The sequence below is a fragment of the Eptatretus burgeri genome, chromosome 3, assembly GCF_056783735.1.
Source record: "Eptatretus burgeri isolate ZD-2024b chromosome 3, Ebu_testis_v1, whole genome shotgun sequence".
NCBI classification, from domain to species: Eukaryota; Metazoa; Chordata; class Myxini; order Myxiniformes; family Myxinidae; genus Eptatretus; species Eptatretus burgeri.
Genome location: NC_140963.1, coordinates 23,746,801 through 23,773,273, shown reverse-complemented (window position 1 = coordinate 23,773,273; position 26,473 = coordinate 23,746,801). Strand labels below are relative to the sequence as shown.

Sequence of the window (26,473 nt, the reverse complement as noted above, 5' to 3'; positions counted from 1 at the left end):
TTTCATCACTGAGCTGTTTGATGCAGTCAAACATAATTTATTAATCATCATAATTGCCACTGCAGTCATGCAAAGCTTGCTTAAGAATGAGTGCAACCCAACGCCACCTTTCCTTCTTCATCCCACCTTGCCCATTTTGTTGTCACTTTTGCATTTCATTCCACACACTGTTTCACATTATTTTCTTTGTTTTGCCCATATAAAAGGATTTTTTTTATGTTGATTGATCAACATTGCTCTGGGGTGGGGTGTGGAGGAAGCTTCCCAAGTTGCACCCAACAGAAAAAAAAAACGTAGGTAAAACTTAGGGAAAGAGGACAGTGTCTGTCACACCATTGTAATGTTTGGAGATGTGATTTCATTCCAGAAATATCAGGGTTTTACCGGTTAACCCCACCTGCCCAGACACTGGCAGTACTTGGGACCTGCGCACTGTAGAAACACAATCTTACCCTGGACTCTGTAAATTCCAACTGAAACCAGGTTTCCGTAAATTATGAAGACAAACATAACTCGGCAGTATAATTGTACAGTAGTTCTCTCCACATGTTGGCCTATACCCCACCAGTAAGTTTGCATTTGACATCTGCTCATTGACATGGATCGAGAAAATAACATTTCAGTAACATGTCCTGACACTTGCGACCTGTTATGCCAGTGCGCAAACATTTTATGTGATTTCTAACAGTGAGCAAAAGGATGCAACTAAACAGCCTCACTTCGATTCTTACACCAGCCACAAACGTTTCGCTTATTCCGTAAAAAAACGAAATGACACCTCCTCCACTGCTCTTCACCCACACTAATAGCCAAAATTGCTGGGTTCTGCAAAATTATTTCATCAAAAAGCAACAACACATGGCTGCAGATTGCTGGCAACTTGCTTCGGGCCCTCAACCCTGGATGAATTTCTATAAATTCTCAACATTAATGCAATACTTTCCTTTGAATATACATCATCATGCATGATTGCCATGTTGCCTCATGGTTTGTTCATATATGCTCATCAAAATTGTGCATGGTGAACTTTAAGTACCGAGAACAACTTCCAGATAAATGAACTGTGTTACACTTGATATCAAAGCATTGTTCAACATCTGTGTTACACGTACTACCGACCTTCTATTTAATACAAACATAAACTAGAACGGTACTTGGGAGAGTGCAAAGAGTACCTTCATCAGGCTGAACAGTTTGTCACCTCGCCAACTCATCCAACAAGTTTTGTCATGATCCATCCTTAACTTTAAACATTGTGGAGGAGATCTGGATCCTGATCATCACCAAAATCGAATCAATTCGTACTTTTTTTTTTTTTTGTATACCTTGGTCGAGGCTCGTATGAGAGCGAATCTGGACATGCATTTAAGGAAATAACTGTCTATGGACCTGGATGTGTGGATGCAATTATCAGACCGCATTCTGAAATCCATAACTATATATATATATATATATATATATATATATATATATATATATATATATATATATATATATATATATATATATATATATATATATATATATATATATATATATATACATACATATATATATGTGTCTAGACTATATGTCTATTATTTACGTACTATTGGAATGTACTTTTCGACCCTTGAGACTGCTGAGACTCCTTAGGGCTGAGACCTTTGAAGACCCTTGAAGACCCTGAGGACTCTTAAAACCCAAAAGACCCCAAAGTCACCGAAGATGCAAAAGTCGCAAACGACCTTAAATGACCCAAAGACCCAAAAGTCCCCGAGGACCCAAAATACCCTGAAGACCAAAAAGACCGCTAAGATCCTTCAGATGCCTTAGACCCTTGACCATTTAGACCACTTGGACCTTCTTATAATCACAAATTAAATATCAAATTTATATAGTATCACCAATATTACAAACAAATTTGTTGAAAATAAATGGTTGTATGATGCTTGGTGTAAATCATGCCAACACAGCAAATATATGACATCAATCTCTGCAACGATGTGTGGAGGGGCAAGCGTAGCGAGCCGATCCACGCTAATTTAACTTAACAGAGCTCATTGATTGGCCGAGCAGAGCCAAGAGTGATTCTGTCTACTGTGCTTTGCAAAAGAACTGCATGTAAAATTTGCCATTGTTAATGTTTGACACTGACGTTTTACAGTCAATTCCACTGTGATAAATAATTAGTGACCTTTAGTTTTTAACTTTTTTTTTTCTTCTATTATCGTGTCCAGGGGGTTTTACCCCGACCTGAACCGATGGCTAAGCTTCTCCCTTTGAAGGCCTACAGCCGAGTCTCGGAGATTAATGCAATTGCGGGAAGGGAGGGGGCAATGGCGGAGGGGCAGAGGAACACAACACGGGGGACTGCACCAGGACAGCACAAGGGGGGTTCATACTCGAACCCTACTGCAAATACACGGATACAGCTTCTTAACAGGAATACATTAAATGAAAATATTTACAAAGGACAAAATACAAATATTTATTTTCAAGCAGGACAAAAGACAAATATGTATACAAAAGACAAATATTTGCAAAGGACAATAATTCAAAAGGAAATTATAATAATGAAGTAATTAAATCCGAAATTCGAGGCGTTCTTCACAAAGACTCAAACACAAAGGGAAAACGAAATACAAAGAAAACCCCTCCTTTCGAGTATTCTTCTACTTAGCTTGGCCCAGAGCTGGTCTTTGTGGAAATTGGAATCGAGGTGCAGACGCCCGCAACAAAATGGCGCCTCATTGCTTCTCTCGTAGCAGGACAAACGCACGCCAGGCAATCCGCAAGCGGCACTCCACACCAAGGCTCAGAGACCCAGTGCAACAGCTTAGTGTCCGATCATCCTCACCAACCCAACCAAGAGCCAAAGGCCAGCGTCTTGCTTTACCACACGAGCCAAATCACCTGAACACGAATGCAAGGATCGTGCTGTCCTCCTCGAGCGCGCGCTCAACCTCAACTCTCTCTCTCTCTCCAAATGCTCATCCAACCCTTCCTCTTCGATCATGCCTCTCAAAAATCCTCCGCCTCTGCGGCGTGCCTACTCGCACGAAACCCGGAAAGGCGGGGCCTCCACCCGCTCGGCACGCCTGGCTAGCCTCTGACGTCACGCCCATCAATCATCAGCCTCGGGAGCATGACTTCGCCTGTTGTGTCACCTTTTGGAAGCGGGGCTTCTGCCTGCTCGTAGTTTTTGGGGACGTGTTCCCCACCTTTATTACCGATCTTGAAATATAAAAACATAGAGAAAATTCACAGAGGGGCGATTACATACTGGGGAATTTATTCTTACTCCCGAGCTAGTTAACACCGCCCCACCCCCCCCCCTTCCCACCCCCCGCCCGTGTGGTGACACATAACACTTTAAGCTCAGTTTCCCCACTTAATCACATCAAGATGCCTCCGACACATCCACGGACCAAACTACTCCATGCAATGCTAAATTCCCTATTAAATTCCTCCATCCATCCCCACAACCGTAACAATATAGAAATATATACTTTTTTTAATTTCTTTTTTTTTTTGTAAATAAAATAATAAAAATGTAAAAATATAAAAAATAATAATAATAAATAATAATAATAACATATCAATAAATAATATATAAATATATTTAAATAAATATATATATATATATAATATTGTTATGTCTGAGGGGGGGTATACATTCAAAGGGTAATTAGGATGTTTAATTAGGTGTGCCATGCTGTTCGAGTTGTACCAGGATCTCGATGTAATGAAGTAGGAATTCAGTGGTGATAAATTGTCGAGTACATGTCCATTTCTTTAAGGGAGAAATGATAACTGTCACGTAATTAGATAGGGAGTACCTGGCGTACCAGGTAATAATTAGTACCTGGCGCCTTAGAGGGTTTGAGATTTGCGTACCGATGGATTGATTCTTTACATTTTGCTGTATATCCATTGAAATTGTTTGTGTTTTCCCCCACGCCCGAATCCACACCACCTTTCGTCGAATCGCCCACGGATCCCTCCTCTTGCCGAGTCTTCTTATCGCTCTTGTGTAGAAATAAACGTTATTAACTCAGTAAAAAGTGACTCGTGCCACTTTCCTCGTCCCGTTTGCTATAGAGCGATCAAAACCGCCTCCATCGTTTCGCCACATCCTACGTTGGCGGGACCGTTCAAGTCCCGTGGACGTCACATTGGTGTCAGGGTGTCGGATATTCGAACCCCTCTAAATTATATTTGGTATCGGGAGAATATACCAAGATTAATATCTCACCACGTATTGGAATATAAAATTACTTCAGAAAAGCGTGCGAGCGTGGGAAAATTTTGGCGGGATTTTTCAAATTAAATATAATTGGCGGCAAACAGGACTTCTGCACCATGGCGGATGTGCAGATGTTTGAGAAGGAAGGCCACGTGTCTGGCAGCGAGTCGGAGGAGGAAGGGAGAGACGGGGGTAGGATTGGAACCTTCCCCATTCCGAGCGTGGACCGTGCTTCATCGCCCGTAACGGAGCCGGCAGCGCCGGAAACCGGCGCGATGTCGATCCAGACAATGTTGGAACGTTTAATGAGTGCAATTACAGCACAGAGGGCAGAAATGACAGATCAATTGGGGGTAATGGGGGAACAGTTGGGTGCACGGATTGATTTAATGAGGGATGAATTCGGGGAAAAGATGGAGAAAATGAAAACTGAAGATGCAGGAGTGTGTGGATGTTAAATTGGGGGAAATACAAAGTAAATTCGAGGATAGATTGGAGGAAACAAAGGTAGAAATTACATTGGAGGGGGAAAATCAACAGAAACCATTGGAAGATAAAATTGATGCAAGGAACTTTCGGATTGATAAAGTGGATGAAGGCCTGGAACGTCATCGTGCCTGTGTGGATGCTCGTATGCGGCTGCAAGTAGAAGAATGGGGAGAGCTGAAGAAGCAAGGGATGAATTTGGTGGAGGAGGTAAAAGGATTGGAGGCTCGTCTGGACGAACAAGATAAAATTATGAGCCAAGAGGGAGACTTAGATAAAGGCCTGGTAGAGCCGTGTTTTGTAAGTAGAGTGTTCGGGTTGGTTGAGGAGCAGCTACAAACTCGTAACGGAGCCTTGGAGGAGGTTGTGCGGGCCCAGAGGATCCTGCGGGAAGAGGTGAATCGGTCCATTCAACGTTTGGAACAGGAGGCAAAATTGACCCATGAGACCCTCACCACAAAACATCTTTGGCCACCGGGGGCTCCGAAATTGGATACGCAGCCACAAGGGTGTTTGATCCCTGGGCTGGATTCGGACAAGGGAGAAACTGGGAAGCGGGGAAGCGAGCCACCGGGAAAGTGATCCCCCTGATAAATTTTGATGGGTCAGGGAGCCTTGAAGCTTTTCTGACACAATTTGAGTGTATTTCCCGACTAAACGGGTGGAATGAGCGGGAACGTACAGGGAATTTGGTGGCAACATTGCAGGGACCAGCCGCAGATGTGTTAAACGTGATCGCGGAGGGGATGTTAACCAGCTCCCACATTTGCGAGGCGTTGAGCCGTCGGTTTGGGTTCGCAGCAAACTGTGATCTGGTACAGGCCCAGCTCCAGCACCGCAGATTAAAGTCGGGCGAGACAGTGCAGGAGCTGGCACAGGACATTTACCAATCAGTCAGGATCGCGTATCGGGACCTAACAGTTGAGGCGTGGGACAGACTGGCACTAGAGAAATTTTTAGCTGCTCTTCCGGACCCTGAAGTCCGAGCGCTGGTGGAGCTACTGGATCCACCCACCGTTCACCGAGTGGCCGAGTGCGCTGCCAGGCTGGCCTCGTGAAGTTGGCCGGGTCGGGTGCCCGAGAGGCCATCGGTGACGGTCCGGCAGGCGGAGATTCAGGATCAGGGAGAGGGGCTGGGAGAAATTGGCATTACCCAAATGCTTCAGGAAATTTGCCAGAAACTGTCAAGTTTGATAAGGGGTAATTCGGCAGTAGGTGCGCCACAGCAGCAGGGTCCAGCCCAGCGAATAGAGCAATTTGATTGTGGCCGAAGGGGTACGGAACCGGAAGAGAGAGACATTACACCGATACCCACAGGGACCTTTTATGGGGAGTTGTTTCCGGTGCTGGCGAAGAGGACACATGCAACGATATTACCGGTACCTGGCAATGGAGAGACCCTCCAATAGACTTTTAAGCCCGGAGAGGATGAATCCTCCTGCTGAACCGCCAGGTCTATCCGAGGTGCCCTTACCTAGATTGAGTCTGGAGATCACTGTCGGGGAAACTAGATCGGGCTGAGCATGCAGGGCCATGCTCGGCTGGTGAGATTGTGGCGAAGTGCCCTCCTTTGGTGAAAATAGTGTATTGTGGGGAAATTGGCATGGGTTTATAAGTTCTGCTGGGTTTTAGAGTGACAATAGGGACAGTGGGTAATTGGTAACAAAGCGGGCACGAGTGGCTGTCCAATGGCTGGTGCGTGGATCGGGTGAGGAGAAGTGCTGTGTGAGTTGTTTCAAGTTAAGAAGTGAAATGTATGGTGCACACATTGATTTTTTTTATTGGAGATGGTGTGGTAACAGGGAAGGTCATGGTCAGTGAAGTGCTGGAAATGCAGGTGTCACATGTAAGGCTGATGGGGTGGGGGGAGTCATCAGGGTTTTGTGGGTGGGGATGATGTGCTTGTCCGCAGGGATTGCCGAGGCTCACAGTGAGCGGGAATTGCGATCCCTTCAAGGAAACTCACCCCTGGTGGCTGATGGTGACAGTGTCTGGAGGCAACTGGGAGAGGGTCTGGTTGGGCGACCAAGGCCGTAGGACCTTGGCGACCCAGGAAGGCCAGAGGAGCCAGTGAGACCCCTTCCAGTGTGTTGTACGGGGATAGAGTTGATGGCCACCAGGGGGTGGGAATCAAAGGGAGCGGGGCGGAGAAACGTCTGGGTTGGACTAAAGCTTACCTGTGGGCATGGTTGCACCTGAGATTCCCCCTTCATCTTGTGGTAACCCACCCCACGGCCATGACGGGATTCAGCCTGCAATCATTGAAATGGGGACCATGACCTAGAAATGTGATGATGACCATGGTGTGTGAGTTGTGAAGATGTGTGAGTCCCACTCGATCCCGCACAACTTGAAACGTGCAGCAAGGGCATGATGTCCGCATAATTTTAGAGTGAGGCAAATTTGAAAATTGGCTCCCCAGGTAACGCTGGGTCTATTAGCATCCACTGGGGGATGCGGTCGCATGTAAATAGTGTCGTTAAGGCTTAGAGTAGGAATGTAAAGTATAAGTGTTGTGTTTTTGTGGAATCTTTTGTTTCCCCTCCCCAGATCACCGGAGGAGTGTTGGACAGGAGCGATGATCCAGAGGGTGGAGTGCAACTTCGCTCAGTGCTCTCATGTGATTAAATAAAAAATAAAATGGAAGTGATTGTTTAGGTGAGGATAAGGCCATAAGGGGGTAGTACGTTAAGCAGGATAGGTAAGTTAGCTGCGGCTCGCTGCCCATTGGCCCTCCTGCTTTATTTCATTAAGTTAAATAGGTGTGAGTCATTAAGTGGTAAGGCTGGTACGGTCGCGCCTGTGTTATACCTTGCAAGAGCTGCGGTACCAGAGGAGGGGGCAGTGTTACGTCTGAGGGGGGGGGGGGTATGCATTGAAAGGGTAATTAGAATGTTTAATTAGGTATGCCATGCTGTTCGAGTTGTACCAGGATCTCGATGTCATGAAGTAGGAATTCAGTGATGATAAATTGTCTAGTACATGTCCATTTCTTTAAGGGAGAAATGATAACTGTCACATAATTAGATAGGGAGACGGGTTAGGGTAAGTGTTTATGCATATTCCCTTTTGGTATTTCCTGTAGGCTTGCCATGACGTGACAGAACAGTGCTGCGGATGGCTCCGCCCCTTGATAACAATTGGCGGAAGGCGACAGGCAGAGGACCAATGAGGGGTTCCGTTGGAAGTGACGAGGACTCTTGAGTATAAAAACGATCTGATTGGAAGAGGAAGAAGAAGAGTAAGAAAGAAAAGCTCTCATCGAGACTGTCTTCTCGGAGCGCTCTCTCTGGTTGCGCTTGTTCATTCCTCGATTCGTCATGTCTCGTGGCCTTGCTGTGCCTCATGCCTCACCTCGTTTTGGCTCTCGTGTTCTGCTGGCTCTGGGTACGGGACCGAACGGTGGGCAGACCTGCCTCCCCATCCTGCTCGCATCTCGGCGCATGAACTGGGTTCCCTGGCGGCTGTGAGCGGTCTTGGGCCCACACCGCAGAAGGTCGACAACCCCAAGAACAATACCACGGTGGCTGTTTGGAGCTCACAGGCAAAGAACTACAACTCTGTGCGGAAGGTTTCACGGAAGATCGGCACCTTCGTGTCTCCTGCCCCTGACAGGCGCAGCGCCAGTTGGTCCGGCACCAATCCAATGACTGTGGCAGCGGCACCACGGGCAAGCCTGACGAACTAACTACGTGTGTGTGTGTGTGTGTGTGTGTGTGTGTGTGTGTGTGTGTGTGTGTGTGTGTGTGTGTGTGTGTGTGTGCCTGGCGCCTTAGAGGGTTTGAGATTCGTGTACCGATGAATTGATTCTTTACATTTTGCTGTATATCCATTGAAATTGTTTGTTTTCCCCCACGCCCGAATCCACACCACCTTTCGTCGAATCGCCCACGGATCCCTCCTCTTGCCGAGCCTTCTTATCGTTCTTGTGTAGAAATAAACGTTATTAACTCAGTAAAAAGTGACTCGTGCCACCTTCCTCGTCCCATTTGCTATAGAGCGATCTAAACTGCCACCCTTGGATTGTAAAACAATAAACCGCTTCCATCGTTTCGGCACATCCTACGTTGGCGGGACTGTTCAAGTCCCGTGGACGTTACAATATGTATAATAAATATATAAATATAAATGTATAAAATATTTAAATATAATATAAATAAAAAATATAAAAAATAAAACTAATACAATGAAAAAAACCTGAAGTAAATAAAAAAATACAATTGTTTTTTTTAATAGATTAAAAAAAAATTCTTTGAAACAGTTACTTGTTTCATTCTAATCTTATGTTTGAATTTTTTTTCTCTGCAATAAGTGTTTTTTTAATCTGTAAGGAATATCAGATTTTTACATTTCTCATTTGAAATGTATTAACCTGAGATGTATCCAACTGGTCAGCATACATGACCTCATAGTTTGCTATTTGCTATGGTAACCGTTTATAAAAAAATAAAAAATCGACAACACACCTTTCAAGATTAACAACCAGGTTGGCTGGAAAAGGGAGCAGGTTATGAAGCAGTTGCACTAAAAAAGTTTGGTGTGTCAACAAATTGTATGAAATGTCGCCTTCCGACCAAATATTTGATTGACCATGGTGTTGGAATTCTGAAATGACTCATTAATGAACGGATTGACAATACTTGTTCACCTAAACTCCCACTGATAGGAAGAAGACTATGAATGGGGCAGTCGTAGCATCCTCGATGCACTTAGCAATCTGAATCCCCAGCAACGGCGTTTGGCTGTGGCTGCCCAGCGCTGGCGAATAAAGCTGCAAGACCTGAGACAACAGGAACCTGCCTCAAAAGTATGCATATTTTGTAGTGATAGCACTATCACCCTCCAATTGAAATACCTTTCACTCAATGTTGTTGTGTACCATCATACAACTCACCATTAATAGCTCAAACGAACGTAATTTAAAGTGATTGTATGATTATATTGTTGCGGGAACGGCCATAAGGGGTAATGCCAGTAAGATAGACTCCTTAGTAGTGATTTCATTTATAAACGTCCAGCATAAGTGACTGGTTTCTGTGTATAATGATAGGACATGTGTTGACGTGTGCTCAGAAACCAATAAGCATGGCCCGAGTCTTCTGCAATGTGTCTGCAGCCCTCCCCTATTTAGCCTTAAAATCATACTTCTTTATAATCTGTATATTTGATGGATCCCCCATCTGCAAACCAGCACATCCCCACCATAGCCCCCCCCCCCCAAGAAGGTGAAAGCAAGACTTTGCGACTACACGTTAAGGTATGAGATGGGCCCAGATATGATAATCTTTTGAAGCCGCGAGAAACACAGAAGCAGCCAGAAGCTGCGAGAAGCTGAGCGGCAAGCCAATGAGCGTGTAGCGATGCACAGTCACGAGTTAATAAAATCCGAATATGGTATGGTGGAGTGCAAAGCGGTGAGAGAGATAGAGTTCCAGGTGGACAGCTGCAGACAACTCGAGGACTCGTAAAGCACATGTGTGCCTCAAAAAGGAGTTACAGGGTCTGGACGTAATGCAGCCTTTACTTCTCTCTCCTCTCTCCTCTCTCTCCTCCTCTCCCCCCCCCCCTCTCTTCCACCTCTCTTCCCCCCTCTCTCTCTCTCCCTTCCTCCCTCTCTCTTCCTTCCTCCCTCTCTCTCTCTCTCCCCCTCTCCTTCCCTTCCTCCCTCCCTCTCCCTCCCTTCCTCCCTCCCTCACTCTCCCTTCCTTCCTCCCTCACTCTCTCCCTTCCTTCCTCCCTCACTCTCCCCCTTTCTTCCTCCCTCACTCTCTCCCTTTCTTCCTCCCTCACTCTCTCCCTTCCTTCCTCCCTCACTCTCTCCCTTCCTTCCTCCCTTCCTTCCTCCCTCTCTCCCTTCCTTCCCCTCTCTCTTTCTTCCTCTCTCTTCCTCAAAGGCCATTGCAGTCATACTACCATCCAACGCAAGCATCACTTGGGGAGAAGGCTCTTTTCCATCTTGTGACCTATAAATCAGTTTTAGTGCGTGTGAGTGACTGGGCCTTAATTTGTCACATAGGCCTTCAAAGTATTGTGGGTGTGAGGGTATAGTTTATAATAGAGTACTGAACAGTACCATTGCTTCCTTGTCCTTCCCACCAAGCTGTTAGGGTTAGGATCCCCTCTTTGTTTCATTAATAAATTCTGTTTTTCACCACTGGTGTATTGGCCTGTTGCATGGTCTGATTTTGGGAAACGGTAATTAACGGCGTGGGTACAACCATGGCTATTATAAAATTGGTGTGAAAACTTATTGGTTGGAGGATTTATAAAATGCGGTGATTCATCGAGAGTCTTCACTTGGTTCCCATCCTTTTTCAAACCGACGAACACACTGCAGGTGGCAGGACTCATCATTGGAGTTGCTATTACTTCAGAAACCGAAGTGAAGATCTTTTGGGCTTTCCTGGCAGACGACGTCGGCGCAGTCCCAAGGACTCTGTTGCTAAATTGGTGACCATCCAGGTGGAAAATTTAACCTGAAGTCGACCTACGGTCCACCGGAACAATATACATTCTTGCAGTGCATGTAATGTCTACCAGGCAGTGCTAAGGAAGCATTGTTTACTGAATATTATTTCTCTGCCTCCGTTGCCAAAGTCACCGGGAGCATGATGTTTTTGGGTTATCCGTGTGTCCAGGTGTGATGATTTTGTTCCTGTGATAACCTGTGAACCACCTGAGGGATTTTTCCAAGCTTGGCACAAGTATATAATATGACGCAAGTCTGAACTCATGAGATTTTGAGGTTAAAGGTCATGTGAGCTTTTGCTGAAAGTAACAGATTTTCGTTGCCACGATAACTTATAAACCGCTGAAGAGATTTTGCCCAAACTTGGCGTAATTGTAGAATGTAATATGAAGATGAACTGATTAGATTTTGGATTCAAAAGATTGAAGGTCAAAAGCCATGTGGCCTTTAATCGAAAATCATTGTGTTACCACAATAACTTGTCAACCACAGGGATTTCAACCAATCTTAGCACAAGTATGGACTGTTATAGAAAGATGAACCGACTTAATTTTAGATTCAACAGGTGAAATGTCAAAGGTCATGTTCCCTTTGAAAATCATTTTGCAGATCATAACTCGAGCTACAAGCATCTGATATCTCTCTTCAGGTTTCTCTCTTTCTTCTCTCGTGTGCTCTCTTAGATGACCTTTCATTTTTACTGTGACCTTTAGTTGAGATCAAACATTACACTGGGTTGAAATCTAACATGTTCATTTGTGTCAAATTTCCACTTTTTAGTTTTGAACAAGACAACATCTAGTTTGCTCAGTTCAATGACCAAGCATAAACAGAAAGCCACATCAAAATACTTTGACTGAAAAAAGTATTTTCATTTTCTCCAGCATTAGTTACTATCAACGAGGAACCCAGTGTTCAGACCTCAAATATATAAAATTGTCGTGTGTTGATGACTGTTCAACCACAACCACAGCTGGCACCGAGACCGAACATGGTGGAGATGACCATAATTTGAACAGGAATCATCCATCGGGTCTTTACAAATTGGTATTTTCAACTCTTGTTTGTATTTCCAACCAATATCGATATTTCCTATTAGCCGCAATTTTGCCTGAATATTTCCCATCACTGAAAGCACGAGCGGAAAATTTGATTGCTCGAGATGGCATAAAATGGCATAATATTTTGTCCAAGTACTGTAAAGCTGGAGTTTTTTGGAAGTACCAACCAATCAATTTGTGTTCTGCAGTGTTTAAGAATATAAATCAATTGAAATAAAATTAAAGTTTTAAAGGCTGTAGAAAAGAAAAAACAACTTTTTCAGAGGTTTACCGCCACTGATGCACCCTCTTTTACACAATCTTATTTAACATGTTAAATTAGTTATTCATGCCTGTTGTTACTCACCTGGAACAAAGTTCAGGTGAGCTTATGGGGTAATGCGTCGTCCATCTGTCAGTCCATCCGTAAACACTTGCAACTTCTCCTAAACTGCTGATGGGATTGTGACTAAACTTGGCTAAAATGATCTTTGGTGTGGTAGATCAAATATGCTCATGGCATCCCCCCCTCCCCCACACCAATAAGGTCATTGTAATGGTTAAAGGTCCCAAAAGTACTTGAATTTCGATCTAGTTTGGCTGCCATTTTGGATTATAGGAAAACCTTTAACAATCTTCGTCTCTCAAACCGCTTAACCAAAAAATGCGAAACATTAAATTTGTGATCAACTACCCAAGGGACATGCAGTTTTTTTTTTAACAATGACATCATCAGTTACATGGTATGGCAGTCCTTTTGCATCAAAATAAAACCTTTGAAAATCTTCTTCTCTGAAACCGCATAACTGATCGATGCAAAACTTTACATGTGTGAGCTACCACACAAAGGAAATACAATTTGATACCAATGGCATCATTGGTCACGTGGTCTGGCAGCCATATTGAATCAGAGAAAAACCTTTCAAATTCATCTTTTCTAAAGCCACTTAACCTCTGAATGCAAAATTTAAAATGTATGATCAACTTCTTATGGGAATATTTTATTAAAGGAAGCTGATGCAAAACACAAATATGGCCACCAGTGATGTCATATTACAGAAAGTGGGCAATATCTTGAAAAATGTGAATTATAGACACCTTGGATTTCACCTTATCAAATAGGGCTAATTTTGCCACAACAGGAAGTAACATCATCATACCAGAAGTGGGTAATATCTGAAAAACTAAGGCTTGTCGACAGCAAGCAGGGAGTTGCACTACTGTGAACATCATGTCAATATTACCTGACCTAAAATGTATATTCTAAATCCACCAAGCTGTTAAGTATGGTGTCTTCTTTTTACCCTAATCCATCCATCACTCCACTCTTTAAAAACCAGTCAGATGAACTACAGAATCATTGGTCCTCCTTTTGTGTCCTTTATGACATCCCTAAAAACAGTAAATTTCCTGTTTGGAATGATTTTCAAATTTGGTTGATTGCCAGACAGGCAGACAGAAGACAAAAAATTGACCTTGCTTCTCTTTGTGCATGCGCACTCGGAATGAGATTCCGTACAATTTGCCAAATTCAGAGCCAAAATACAGCTAAACTGCACATTCGTGTTCTGATTCATGTTCCAATTTGGCTTCAAAATATAAAATTTAATTGAAATTAAGTTATTCCTCGATCATAGACTGACGTCCGTAGACGGATAGACCGAGTAAACCAATTGCTTGACCCTGCTTTGCGCTTCACGCATGGGGTAATAAACCACATGAAGACATGGTGTTAAGGCCTTAAATTCTAACCCCAGTTTCCTGTCCCATAAACATAGCAATATGTATCACTCAGCAGGAATGAAAGACTCCCTCTTGTTTATAAAGGGCAAAACAAATTATGAATTGATTGTAAAACATTTCGAATATTTCTTTTTTTGCTGTTCAATCGCATGAATCTCGATAGTTTCACGTAAAATATTTTAAAATAGGGTTTTTTTGACATTAAAAAAGTGAAAGTTGCCCTATTTCTGAGTAATCTTAGTTGCTTTGAAGCAGGGCTATCACAATTATTTGGAGTCGGTAATATGAGGATCAAAGAACTGCTGTAATCTGAACTTTTTATCGGAGTAACAAAAACCTTACTCATTTGTGTTCTCCAGGTGGGAGCTTTCAGTGGCTGGAAGGTGATCCTGTGCATTGAGCAAGGAAAGGAAGCTGGGTTTAAAAGGCTACTGCAGTCTGGTGGAGCAAAGGTGCTGCACACACAATCTAAAAATCTTGTTTTGCGGACTACATACCTACTAATCACACAAAACCATTCACAATTTTGAGCAGGGCAGTGACACACATTGGGAAGGATACTATTTGATATACTTTATATTATTTCCAAAGAGTAAAAGGAAATAACGCTCTTTTTGCACATGACTATTTGTTCGGAAATATTGTACTCAAATGACTGTGTACCAACACAGCTGGTGGTTCACTTTAATACCAAGTAAAAATATAACCTGAAATATAGCCAGAGCAGTGGATACAGTGATATCCTCCAGACTGATCGTTCGTCCAATTTTGTGAGTGTGCAGGTGTTCACTGCCTGTTTGACACAAACGTATGTTGAGGCAACTCACCTCTTCGCTGATATGCTTCAGCTGAAGGGAGATGATGGGCAATTAATCCTCCAGGAAGCTGCCAGCCACAGGGTGCTCTGTTTGCGGCCAGAGTTTATTGCCGATTTCCTCATCATGGCAAGATATAAAACGTCTTCCCTCCATTTTACACAGTCCCTCCATCGCAGATTTCCTGCTTTGGTCATGATATTCTTGTTCTCTCTTTTCCATTCAAAACCATTCAGACAGCTGGGATTATTTGATTAAATTGCATGGTCACCACAAAATATTTGCCAATGCAGCTTTTTGAGTCCAATTGTTATTTTTAATCTTTCAAAATCATTTTTAAAAGTTTTTGTTCTCTTATGATATTTTAAATTTTGTTTTGTTATGATGCTTGTCGAAATATTTTCCTTATTTATTTTCCTTTCAATCCCCCCTGCAACTTCTGCCACAGCATGGTATTTAATAGACACTCACGTAGCTTGATGAATTTTTCACTGATTTTGTGTGGTTGTTAATTATACTGAACAACATGTTTTTGCTTCCTTTTATTGTGTGACTTACAGGACTCTGCCCCATCAGAGCAGCAGTACTTCCTTCCTGAATCCCTGTCTTATCAACAAAATACACATGCTGAAAATGAGGGACTTTCAGTTCGCAAGCGCAAAGGAGCATTGTCTGCATTCAACAAAAAGCGCTCACGTCATGTATGAGAACTCCATACGTCAATCGCAAGTGCAGTTTGATACTGAGGAAGATTATTTATCTTTTTCAATAATGCTTGTGCATTTTGAGTTCACTCGATGTCAGGCTCTCATTGCCGTTCTGCCACATTGACAGACCAGGTAAATATTTAAACAAATGGTCATGGTGCTGACGTATCTGCATGTGAAAGACTTGCTTGTTTTTTTTGTTTTTTTGTTTTTTTTCCTTTGACTTTATAATCAAATAAGGTGTTAATTGTTTCCTGTGAACAGTCAAAATCTTTGCCACTGTTGTACCAAACGATTTGTAAAACCACACACACATACTTTGTTTTTACAGCATTGTAAACGCATGAGCCAATGAAATGATGTCAATGTCTGCACATGGGAGCGTCTAACCATAATGTGTGTTTGTGCTGACATGCACAGACTTTTGTGTAAATATTTCCATTGGCTCGGCTTACACGTCTTGAGAGGAGCACGATTCCCGCAACTCTTTGTGGAAACGTTTTTATTCCCCTTTTTGTGTCATTTTTATGCTTTCGTCATGCGGCATTCATCTTAAGATAATAAACTGTTGTATTATGTTATTGAAATTGATTTGAATTCAAGTTTTTGTTTTCTTTACATACAATATTCAAGAAAGGTTTGTTTGCAATAATTCAATACTTTTTGCCCAAATTACAAAAGATTGACTATATTGTTAAATCCAATGAAATCCAGCATCTACACTCTTTCGAGAACATGTATACTGCCAACAGTCTTTGGGCAGGAAATACACTTGGTTGTTTGCCTTTGGAATTTGGCCAGAGTACCAGCAAACAATGGGCCCGCTCTTTCAAAATACGTCGTGGGATCTTTCACGTCAATAAACTAATGCTTGGAGATTCGATCCCCAGCTTAACACCCATCCGAGAGACAGCATACTCATTTTTGCAATGCTGTGCTGGTAGAGCACCGATCCGAACGTTGTTAGTCGGGCATCGAACCCTGGGCTAAACAGATCAAAATACCACTGCACTATCCTGTTGGACTTCACCTCATGCCGTTTTTTTATTTAACCTCCCACACCCAGTCTACCAAGCACTCATCGATGCAGCACTTTGACTGCAAAGTACAAACATTTATAGTCGGGTTGGGAATTGAATCTATATTTGACAGTTCAAAAGCAAATGGACTACCTCTACACTATCCTGTCAGACAATCCCTATCATATGAGCAAGGTTTCAAAACTTTTTGTGCTATGCTTTTTAATTTAAATTTTTAATGCTTACTTATTACTAAAAACTCAAATTCATAAAGAGCTTTTGTGTTTCCAAGTTCAGAACAAAATCTGTAACTGCAATATTTCATGGAGATTGAGTGTCGTTTTGTATGTTGTAGTAAATTCCGAACATTGTATGAAACTCAAATTCCATTTTTACCCTCCAGTTGTTTTCCCAAGGTCCTAAGAACCTTTTTCTATGTCATACCATGAGGAAGATGCAGAGAGTTCTACCCTTTGCTGTCGTTGCTATCACCAACCTTACACCATTCAACGTCTCAAACTATTAGTGTAGTAGATAGTGGAAAAATCATGCAAATTATGATACAAGCATCAAATTTGCCATTTCTGTTCTGCAGGGCTTTCTGATCAAATCTGCCCGATTGGCCATTTGAAAATCCAAATTTTGAAAAATTTGGATTTTCAAATGGCCAATCAGGCAGATTTGATCAGAAAGCCCTGGAGAACAAATGTGCCAAATTTGATGCTCGTATCATCATTTGCACGATTCCTCTCAAAAATTGCTGTTATCTGCCCCACTATATGGATAGATACGGTTAACGAGTCAAAGTAAGTAAATTAGAATTATGATCACGACATATGTCTTTGTGAGTGAACCAGGAAAGAAACAACAAGGTTAGAGAATAATAAACTATAGGGGAGAGAATGGTGTTTGGAAATCTACAATAATAAATAGAGGTTGTGTGGCTGCAGCTGTCAGCAATATTCATTCATTGATTGATCATCGCGCTGACCAATTGGGTGTGCCCATTGTTCCCTTCACTCATCGATTAGTCGTGGCACTGACCAATTGGGTGTGCCCGTTTTTCCTAGCATCATTATTCGTGTCTTTTGTTATCGCGTCTATCCGTGTGAGCAAACATTGGTCCATCTAGGTGGTGCAGCAAATCGCATGCTTTCCTCACCTTGTGCATCCTCGCCTTTCACAGTGGTGATTACGGTGTGGCGTCTTTATCACGTGCTTTCTTCACCTTTTGACTCATCTTGGTGATTACTTTATTGATAGCGGTGCTATCCTTGACAATTTTACATTTATTTGACTCCCTAAACACAAAGCGGTCATCCGTGTTTGGTGGCCCGGCGTGGGTACTCCTGGCCAGAGGGCAGGGTGCCCGGGGGAAAAAGTATGTTGTACGTTTCATCATCTCCCTGAGAGGATTTGACCTTGAAAACAAACTTTCAGCAATTACTCAGGACATCCTGAATAGTGTGTTTCCTGAAGTTTTGTTTGATTCCATCAAGTTTTGGAGAAAAAAACAAATTCTGCCATCTTGTCATTTTCTTCCTTTGGGGGAAGTTGGGGGGGGGTGGGGGGAGGTGGCAATTAGAATTATCTGATCTATATAACCACAATGTATTATATATGCACATAAGCAGTAGGCATGCGTTTGCTTCATGTACATAACCGGGGTTATTTCTATTTTTGGGAGCGATCGAGGCAGCGGTCTGTTGCAGCACTTTGATGGCCCGGCCCAAATAAAGTGACATATCAGAAGAACATGTTGCACGCTTGGAACAAGATTGCTTGTTGGGTGGGTACTCTAATGAAAGGGAGGAAGATGAAAATATTAAGTGAAGGAATGAGTGAGGAGGATTTGCAGATGGTTTTTACTCTTCCTTTTTATTGAAGTTTTTGAGATGATAAAGGGAGACAATGATAAAGGTGAACAAGAGTAGAGGAAACAAAGGAAGGAGAGAAATGTAAGGCTATAGACCTTGGTTTTTCAAACCCGGGGGCGCGACCCCAAGTGGGGGTCGCCGAGCAAATTTCGTGGGGTCGCAGGCGTCCGCTTGCAGCGAAAAAAATTTGTCTATTTTCGATCAGTGTTCCCTTTTACGGGATGTAATATAAACGGTTCGTTCAAAGTATGGGAACCGGCGCAACATGACGCTTGGAATGGGATCCAGCCCGTGCGCGGGCTCGCTGAAGGGCGGTTCATTTTGGTGGGAAATTAGTGGTTTAATCCACGGCTTCTCAGACTCAGACTCTGACTCTGTCATTAACGTCTATTCACGTCTCCACGTACGACTCGAGACCTTATTTGTGATGGCAACACCGGCCACCAACAAATCTCGAGAACGTTCTTACCAGGATAAATTTCTGGACCTTGGATTTTACGACGTGGTGGATAAAAGTGGGGCACAGAGGCCTCAGTGTGTGATTTGTTTTGAAGTGCTTTCTACGGAGTCTATGAAACAAAATAAGTTGCAGAGGCATTTGACAACAAAACATGCGCCTTATCAGGATAAGGAGAGAGCGTTCTTTGAGAGGAAACTTCTTGCACTCAAGAATACGCGTCTTGACGGAGAGGGTACAACGGTACATGCCATCAGACCAATTCTCAGGCATTAGAGGCCTCATATCGAGTGTCGCTCCATGTTGCCAAGACTAAAAAGCCTCACTCCATTGCGGAAGAACTCGTGCTGCCATGTGCAAAGGATATGGTATCTCTGATGGTCGGGGAGGAAGCGGCGAAGAAACTGGCAGTTATACCCCTCTCTGACAACACCATCCAACACAGAATTGAAGATATGAGTCTGGACGAAACGGCTCAGGTCGTACAGAAGATCAAGGAATCGCCATGGCACGCCATACAGTTGGACGAGTCCACTGATATCGCATCGTACGCGCAACTCATCGTCTGGATCCGCTTCATCAAGGCTGATAACTTTGTTGATGAGCCTCTGCTCATCAAACTATTGGAGGCCACGACCAAAGGCGAGGACATTTTTGGGAAAGTTGAGCAGTTTTATCGTGACCATGATCTGCACTTCGGAAAGTCGCTCGGTTCTCCAACAGACGGCGCGCCAGCAATGTTAGGAGTGCATTCTGGATTCAAGGCTAAATTGCTTGAGGTGGCTCCTCAGACCTCCATGGTACAGTGCATGATTCACCGAGAAGCGCTCGCCTCTCGTACTTTGTCAGAAACCTTGCAGAGCGTGCTCTCAGAAGTCGTAAAAATGGTGAATCACATCAAATTGAGCGCCCTCAACACCAGGTTCTTCAGGCTATTCTGCTAGGAGATGGACGCCGACCATAAGAATTTACTATTCTACACTCAAGTCAGATGGTTATCTCGAGGAAACCTTCTTCTGCGCGTTTACGAGCTCAAAGATGAACTGAAGGAGTTCCTACGCACCAAGGGAAAACGGCATGGGTAGTGTTGCTTGAGTCGGACTCTTGGCTGTCAGAACTGTGCTATCTCGTTGACATCTTTGAACGTCTCGATGTCCTCAACCGCTCCCTCCAAAGCAAAGACGCCAACCTCATGATTTTTCACGACAAAATGAGCGGATTTCTGGCGACTAAAATTACTGGCAGACAAAGCAGCTGTTAAGCGCTTTAGCGTTCCCCCCCCCCCCCCCCATCTGGTGGAGCATCTAACGAGCTGACAGTACGATGATACTGAGCTCAGCAGTCTTTCTGGGGAGATAGCACGTCACCTTCGGTCGCTCATTGAACAGTTCGAGCACTATTTCCCTGAGATGGATGTGCAGTCCTTTTCTGTGGTTCGGGACCCTTTCACGGCTCCACTGGACTCGATTGCTGATGAAGATGATACAGCGCAGGAAGAGCTTGTACAGCTCCAGCAGGATTTAGGAGCGTTGGCTCTTGCGCGGATGAATTCGTTGTCGAAATTCTGGTGCAAAATTCTGCCGTCGTACCCGACCCTGTCACGGCACGCCATTAAGGTTCTCATGCCATATCCTTCATCATACTTTTGTGAGCAGTCGTTCTCCACCATGGTGGTGATTAAAACAAAGGACAGAAACCGCCTAGAAATGGAGCATGATATGATCCTGGCATTGTCATCTACTTCTCCACGCATAGAGAAGTTGGTTTCTGAAAAACAGGCTCATCCTTCTCACTGATATATCTAAATGTCATTCGGACTGAACTTCTGAAACATTCAACTGTACTATTTGGATACTGTCGGCTATTCTCCGTTTACTCGTCTATGAAAACATGACGATGGTGAATAAATTAAACAGTAAATGTTCTTGTGTCATATGAAATCTTATCTTATATATTATGAATTGGGTTTTGAATCTTTTGGGTCGCGCGATGTAGAGAGGTTCTGAAATTGGGTCGCCACTAAAAAAAGTTTGAAAACCACTGCTATAGACGAATGAGTTTGTGGCCTAACTGAGGCCGAGGCAAATACAAAGTCAAAATGATACAACAGGACCAAGTCAGTACGGACAAGAAGACACAAGAACAGATTCATAATATTAACAACACATGGAACAAACAACAACAGTTATACGAGACAGATCCTGTGCAATACACCACTTTTGGAGAGCTTCTCATGGAGCTGAGAAAACCATGTTCACTCAAGAAGAAACTACAAGTGGAAGTTTTGGACAAAAGAAAAGAACAGAAATAGTGATTAATAACAAAAAGGAACTTCTAATATTTTATATTGTGTATCTATCCATTTATATATTTTGTTTTAATGTTAACATTTCTCTGTGCCACGGCGAGGCATCAATGTGTGTGCCGACCCTCCGATGGACGTTAAACTGGCCGTCTCATCTGATAACACCAGTTGTGGACGTGAAGGATCCCACGGTGTCCTTCGTGAAGAGTCGGCAAGCTATCATCGGCACCCTGAACAAATTCCAAATTCTTACCCTAACTATTGTTGGGAAGGCAATAATGGCAAACCACCCAGTATAATCATTGCCAATTATCGGCTTCAGTAGTACTGAACCTGCCTTCAGGCAGAATACAAATTTCTCTGTGTAGAGACTTGTTGTAAAGTTGTGTTCATGATAACTTCGTACATGAGAGTGACACTTCTGTAATCTCTGCAAAGTTGTGAAACCATGTGATCCATGCTCATTTATAGACGATTACGTTCATGTGTTATAAGTTTGGATGAATGAGTTAATTATATAACACAGGAATTGTGATTGTACTGTGGTTAAAAAAAGTGGGTGATTTTTGCAAATGTTCTGGCTCTGCTCTTTCTTCTGTGTATATCCAGTTTGTGAGTTTAAACTTGAGCAAAGTATTGATAATCACAATTGCAAGGGCTATAAACGCTCAGCTAATCCTCATTGTCATTGGATCTCAATGAGTAGGTTTTTTTGGGGGTTCATCAGGGCCACGGTGCATCATTCCTTGGTAAAGTCAATTGGATCCTTTGGACTATGTGGAGTCCCTAATGAACAACAGCAGATAGATTGAGCTTTGAATGACAAAGAATTGAAGGAGGGTGTCTCGGCTGGCAGAGTTGAGGTTTGACAGATAGCAGAGGTAACATCTGGAACAATGCCTCGACAAGACGGGGAATAAAGACAGACCCCTCTATAAGTCGTTTATTATTTCGGAGAAACCTGCTGGACTTCGCTTCCTGGTGAAATATATGCAAGGCCTTGGACTTCATGGTATCCAAGGAGGCCAAATAGATGTGTGATCCTCCTGTCAAGATTGGCTAAGAGGAGGATGCCCATTCAAAAGCTTGCAATGAATCCCTCTTTTACAATGTGTGTCACCCAAATGAGGTCAGTGCTGATTGTCAGTCATGTTCTAGACTCCAGAGAATACATTTTGTCAAGAGTTTGACAATCAATTTATAGGAAAAGGTTGGAAATTCTGCTTCTTTAAAGAAATATCATTAGGACCTTAGTATTGGAAACAATTGAAGATAGTAATTTGTGAGTTTAGTTGTTTTTGCAGAACAGGGTATATATGGTGGCCTGCATAAGCATTGACCCCTCTACAAAGTTTTCACATTTTGATTCCACCTGAGCTTATTTCACGATTCTTTCAAATCAAACTTAATATATCGAGTCTTTACAAACTACTCCAAAGTGATAGATAGAAAATGCAGACAAAATATGAATAAATTAGAATAACAGAGATAATCAGATGAGTCTCAGTTGTATGAGTATTCAAACCTTTTGCCTAATTAACCCGAAATCACTTCAGGAGCAAATTATTTGTTTGAAAGGTTCTAGAATATGTGTAATCAGTTTCACCTGCCTGTAATCAGTGGTTTAACTTAAAAATTAAGCTCCCAACTTATCTAAGGAGTTTTAAGGTGCAACTTACTTGGTTAGCCATCAAGGTAACCATGAAAACCAAGGAGCTTTCCAAAGAAGTCAAACATAATGTGGTGGAGAAGCACCATTCAGGAGAGGGTTATAAGAAGATTTCAAAGTCACTCATTATCCCTTTGAGTACGGTGAAATCCAACATTAAGAAGTAGAACGCATATCATACCACCAGACTCTACCCAGATAAGGTCACCCATCTAAACTCTTGAGCCAGGCAGGCAGGAAACTAGTTTGGGATGTCACTGTAAATGCAACAATGACCTTGAAAGATCTGCAAAGCTCTATGTCCGAGATAGGGGTCAGTGTTCATCAATCAACAATCGGTCGAAAAGCTCGTTTGGAGTTTGCGAAAAAGCATGTTTAATGATGTGGCAGGCATGTGGAGAAAAGTGTTGTGGTCATACGAGACAAAAATTGAATTTTTGGGCTACATTCAAAGCGTTGCCTAGAGCGCAAGCCGAACACTGCACATCACGCAGTCAACACCATCGCTGCTGTCAAGCATGGAGATAGTAGCATCATGTTATGGGGTTGCTTTTCATCAACAGGGACTGGCAAGCTTGTCAGGATAGAAAGGACAATGGATGGTGCAAAGTACAAGAGAATCCTTGATGAAAACCTTAAATCAGCCATGAATCTTAAACTGGGTTGGAGATTCACATTTCAGCAGGACAATGATCCAAAGCACAAAGCTAAAGCCACACTGGAGTAGCTGAATAATAATAAAATAAATGTTCTTGAGTGGCCCAGTGAAAGTCCTGACTTGAACCAAATTGAAAATTTATGGCGATACTTGAAGATTGCAGTCCATCGACGATCTCCATTAAACTTGGCAGAACGAGAGCAATTTTCACGTGAAGAAGGGGCAAAGCTTACACTCTCTCACTGTGCAAAGGGGCTGAATAATTTTACAACCGGTGAATTTTGATTTGTACATGTTGTTTTGCAGGTATTCCTGACATGTAACCTCCTTCAACTATAACAGTGTTTATTTTGATCTCTTCAGTTATGAATGAACAAGATTGACCGTACTGTGGTCACAAGCTGTGACACAAAATATATCGTTGCGGTTCTGTAAAGCCACATGCCTCCCTCCAAGGCAATGGCACACAACATACAGTGATCCCAAGGCAGTTATTTCAATTGTATGTGTATTAGTTAGTCCTTTCCATATGTCTAGTGGGTAAAGGGGAAAGATGCGTTGCTTGGGACTCCTTCAGTTAGAGTTATTTAACCTTCAATCTTTGCGTTCTTTCACCCCACCTTGCGTGGGACTCCTTCAGTTACACTTCTTAGAGCTCTTTTATCTTCAACCCTTGCAGTTCTTCCATTCCTTTGCTACATCCCTTTCTCTCACACGAAACATGTAAGTAAGTATGCACACAAGTCAGTAAAGACTAATAGTAACCAAACAAGCGCCTCATTTGCATTATCGTGCCAATTTTCCATTCAAAACTGCACACCAATTCTCAACTGCCATTTCACCTCAGACCTTTGTTCTGCTCACAAAATTATACCATGCTCACCACAACCACTTCATACGACTACTAAAAATCTCCGCAACAACCCACGCGTACATTTTCCATTACAAACGTGACCATTATTCATAATCTCGTGACAAGGAACTTCATCCTCTTCCCCACAACGCCACGTTACAATCCGACATCATTACAAATGCCACAATGTGCTCATACACTCACCACAGCCTCGAGGGATGCTGAGGGACAAAGGTCATGTTATTTTGGGGTATAACTCAAAGCACGAACGTGCGCTGTTGCTCATTTAAGGACCTACGGGTAGCGCGGGTATTTCCCTAAAACCTTACACTTGAATGAAAGCCAGTGTACATTTGGGTCCAGAGAGTACCTCCAAAAACCTTGACTCCATGTAAAGGTCAGAGATGTTACGCGTGGCCCTATTTTTTTTGTAAAGGTCAGAGCTGTTACGCAAGCGACTGAGCCGGTTTTCGCCTTTGGGGCCTGGCGGAGCGTGATTACAACCGCTATGGACCAATAGGGAAGCTCATTTTCGTTATGAGCCTCTTTTGATCCAATGTTTGGCTCTTCCCCTTGTCCAGGGCTCATAAAAGCAATGAACGTGGCTCATTTCAGAGCAGAAAATATCGCCAGGCAGCAGTAGTCTCGACGGACACAGAGCAGGAGAGTATCGCCGAGGACAGAGCCAAACCGAAGATGCCAGAGCTCGCCAGACATTGGACCTCACCGAGGAGACAAGTGGTGCAAGGACAAGCAACGAGTCAGCATGACCAGGTGATGGGGTCACACATTGCTGCTGCAAGCTGGGACTGCTTCCATTTCAACATCACTCATTTAGGCTGCATCCTGCAGCGACACTTACACATACAGACTCTTACATGATTTACGATAACATCTTTTCTCTCGTGCATCTTTCTTCTACCATCTATCTCTTGTCTAATCTTGGACGCAAAAGAGCAATCAACGTGGACAAGCCCAACTAACTGTTCTTTTCAGAGCAAAACCCAAGAGTGAACCGAACTGACTTACACCTCACGCTCTTCCTCTTACACTACATCGCATTCCACTTGCATCCTTCAAACGCGCACCCGAGACACCCTCAGTATTTCTCCCTCCTCTCCTTTCCTAAGCGTTCTGGTTTGCACAAGTCTGCTGGCCATTCCAGGTATTGATTGGTCATTAACCCTCAACTGCTTATATCTCTCTGGGCTATCTCTAATTTTCTTCTGGTTTTTGTTTGTGTGTGTGCGCGTGATGGCGCCTGTCGGAGCACAAGTTAAAACTGTATACGAAAGAATATTCGGGATAACTCTGCACTGTATTCTTTTTCTTTTGTAAATATTGCATGTCTTTTGCCGCACCCCACAAATTCCTTGCTTTCCCTACTGTACAATTGCAATAAACCCCATTACTGTGCCACATAACTTTCCTCACTCCTGGTTTAAACAAATGCATTTGTTTAAAATGTTCCCAGCTCATTTTTGTATTTTCCTTCATTGGTCGAGCATGGCCCACACCTGAGGTTAGCTGGGATGTTATTCCACAATAATCTGTTAAATAGCCAGTCCGTACTTGGCTGCTCCGCTCGGCTGCACCTGATCCGGTAGGTCACCTAAATAACGCAAGTACGTACCGAGGGCGTAATTCCCCGATAAGGTCACGTGTCCTTAGGTAAACGTTTGTTAGACGGAGGACCCTAAGTCAAGTGGTGTTCTTGGTCGAATAGCGACCCGCCGTGACATGAAGTTATTCGTGTTCAACAGCCTGCGATTCCCTGTGAGTCCGGAGAGGAACCTGAGACAACCCCTCCCTCACGGCTCCCCCATGACGCCGGGTCCGCACCAATATATTCTTTGCCTCTGTCCACTCAACTCCCTCATCCTTGCTATTAAAGGTATTACAGACCTCTGGCAGCTTGTACGTGTTGCAGTGTTTGAGCCTGGGGAGTAACTGCTGAAAGCTATATATTTGGGTTCTTCCCAGCATCTTTGTTCTTTGTTCCTTTCACACTTCTTTCTAATTTTTTTTTCCATAATTCTCTTTATTCATTCTAATTCTTGCTTCTTCCTCTCTTTCATCTCTTTTACTCTCTATTCCTCTCTTTCGTTTTCTATCTCTCGAAGGAGAAGTGCATTCTTGCAGAAATT

The 26,473-nt window shown here is 43.2% G+C and overlaps 1 protein-coding gene across 6 annotated transcripts in view; it reads left to right on the top strand.

Annotated features, from left to right (window-relative positions):
- TOPBP1 (DNA topoisomerase II binding protein 1) overlaps positions 1-25,698 on the top strand; it is a 252,201-nt gene extending 226,503 nt beyond the window's left edge. For 5 of the 6 annotated variants that reach the window (XM_085872708.1, XM_085872711.1, XM_085872710.1 and 2 more), the window contains 4 exons: positions 9,381-9,521; positions 14,326-14,418; positions 14,749-14,910; positions 15,342-16,075. In XM_085872708.1, coding sequence (XP_085728834.1) covers positions 9,381-9,521; positions 14,326-14,418; positions 14,749-14,910; positions 15,342-15,488 — 543 coding nt within the window. In that variant the 3' untranslated portion in view covers positions 15,489-16,075. Of the gene's footprint in view, positions 1-9,380; positions 9,522-14,325; positions 14,419-14,748; positions 14,911-15,341; positions 16,076-24,907 lie in introns of those variants that run through there. The other variant, XR_015055948.1, reaches the window with a different exon arrangement.
- Positions 25,699-26,473: the final 775 nt, after the last annotated feature.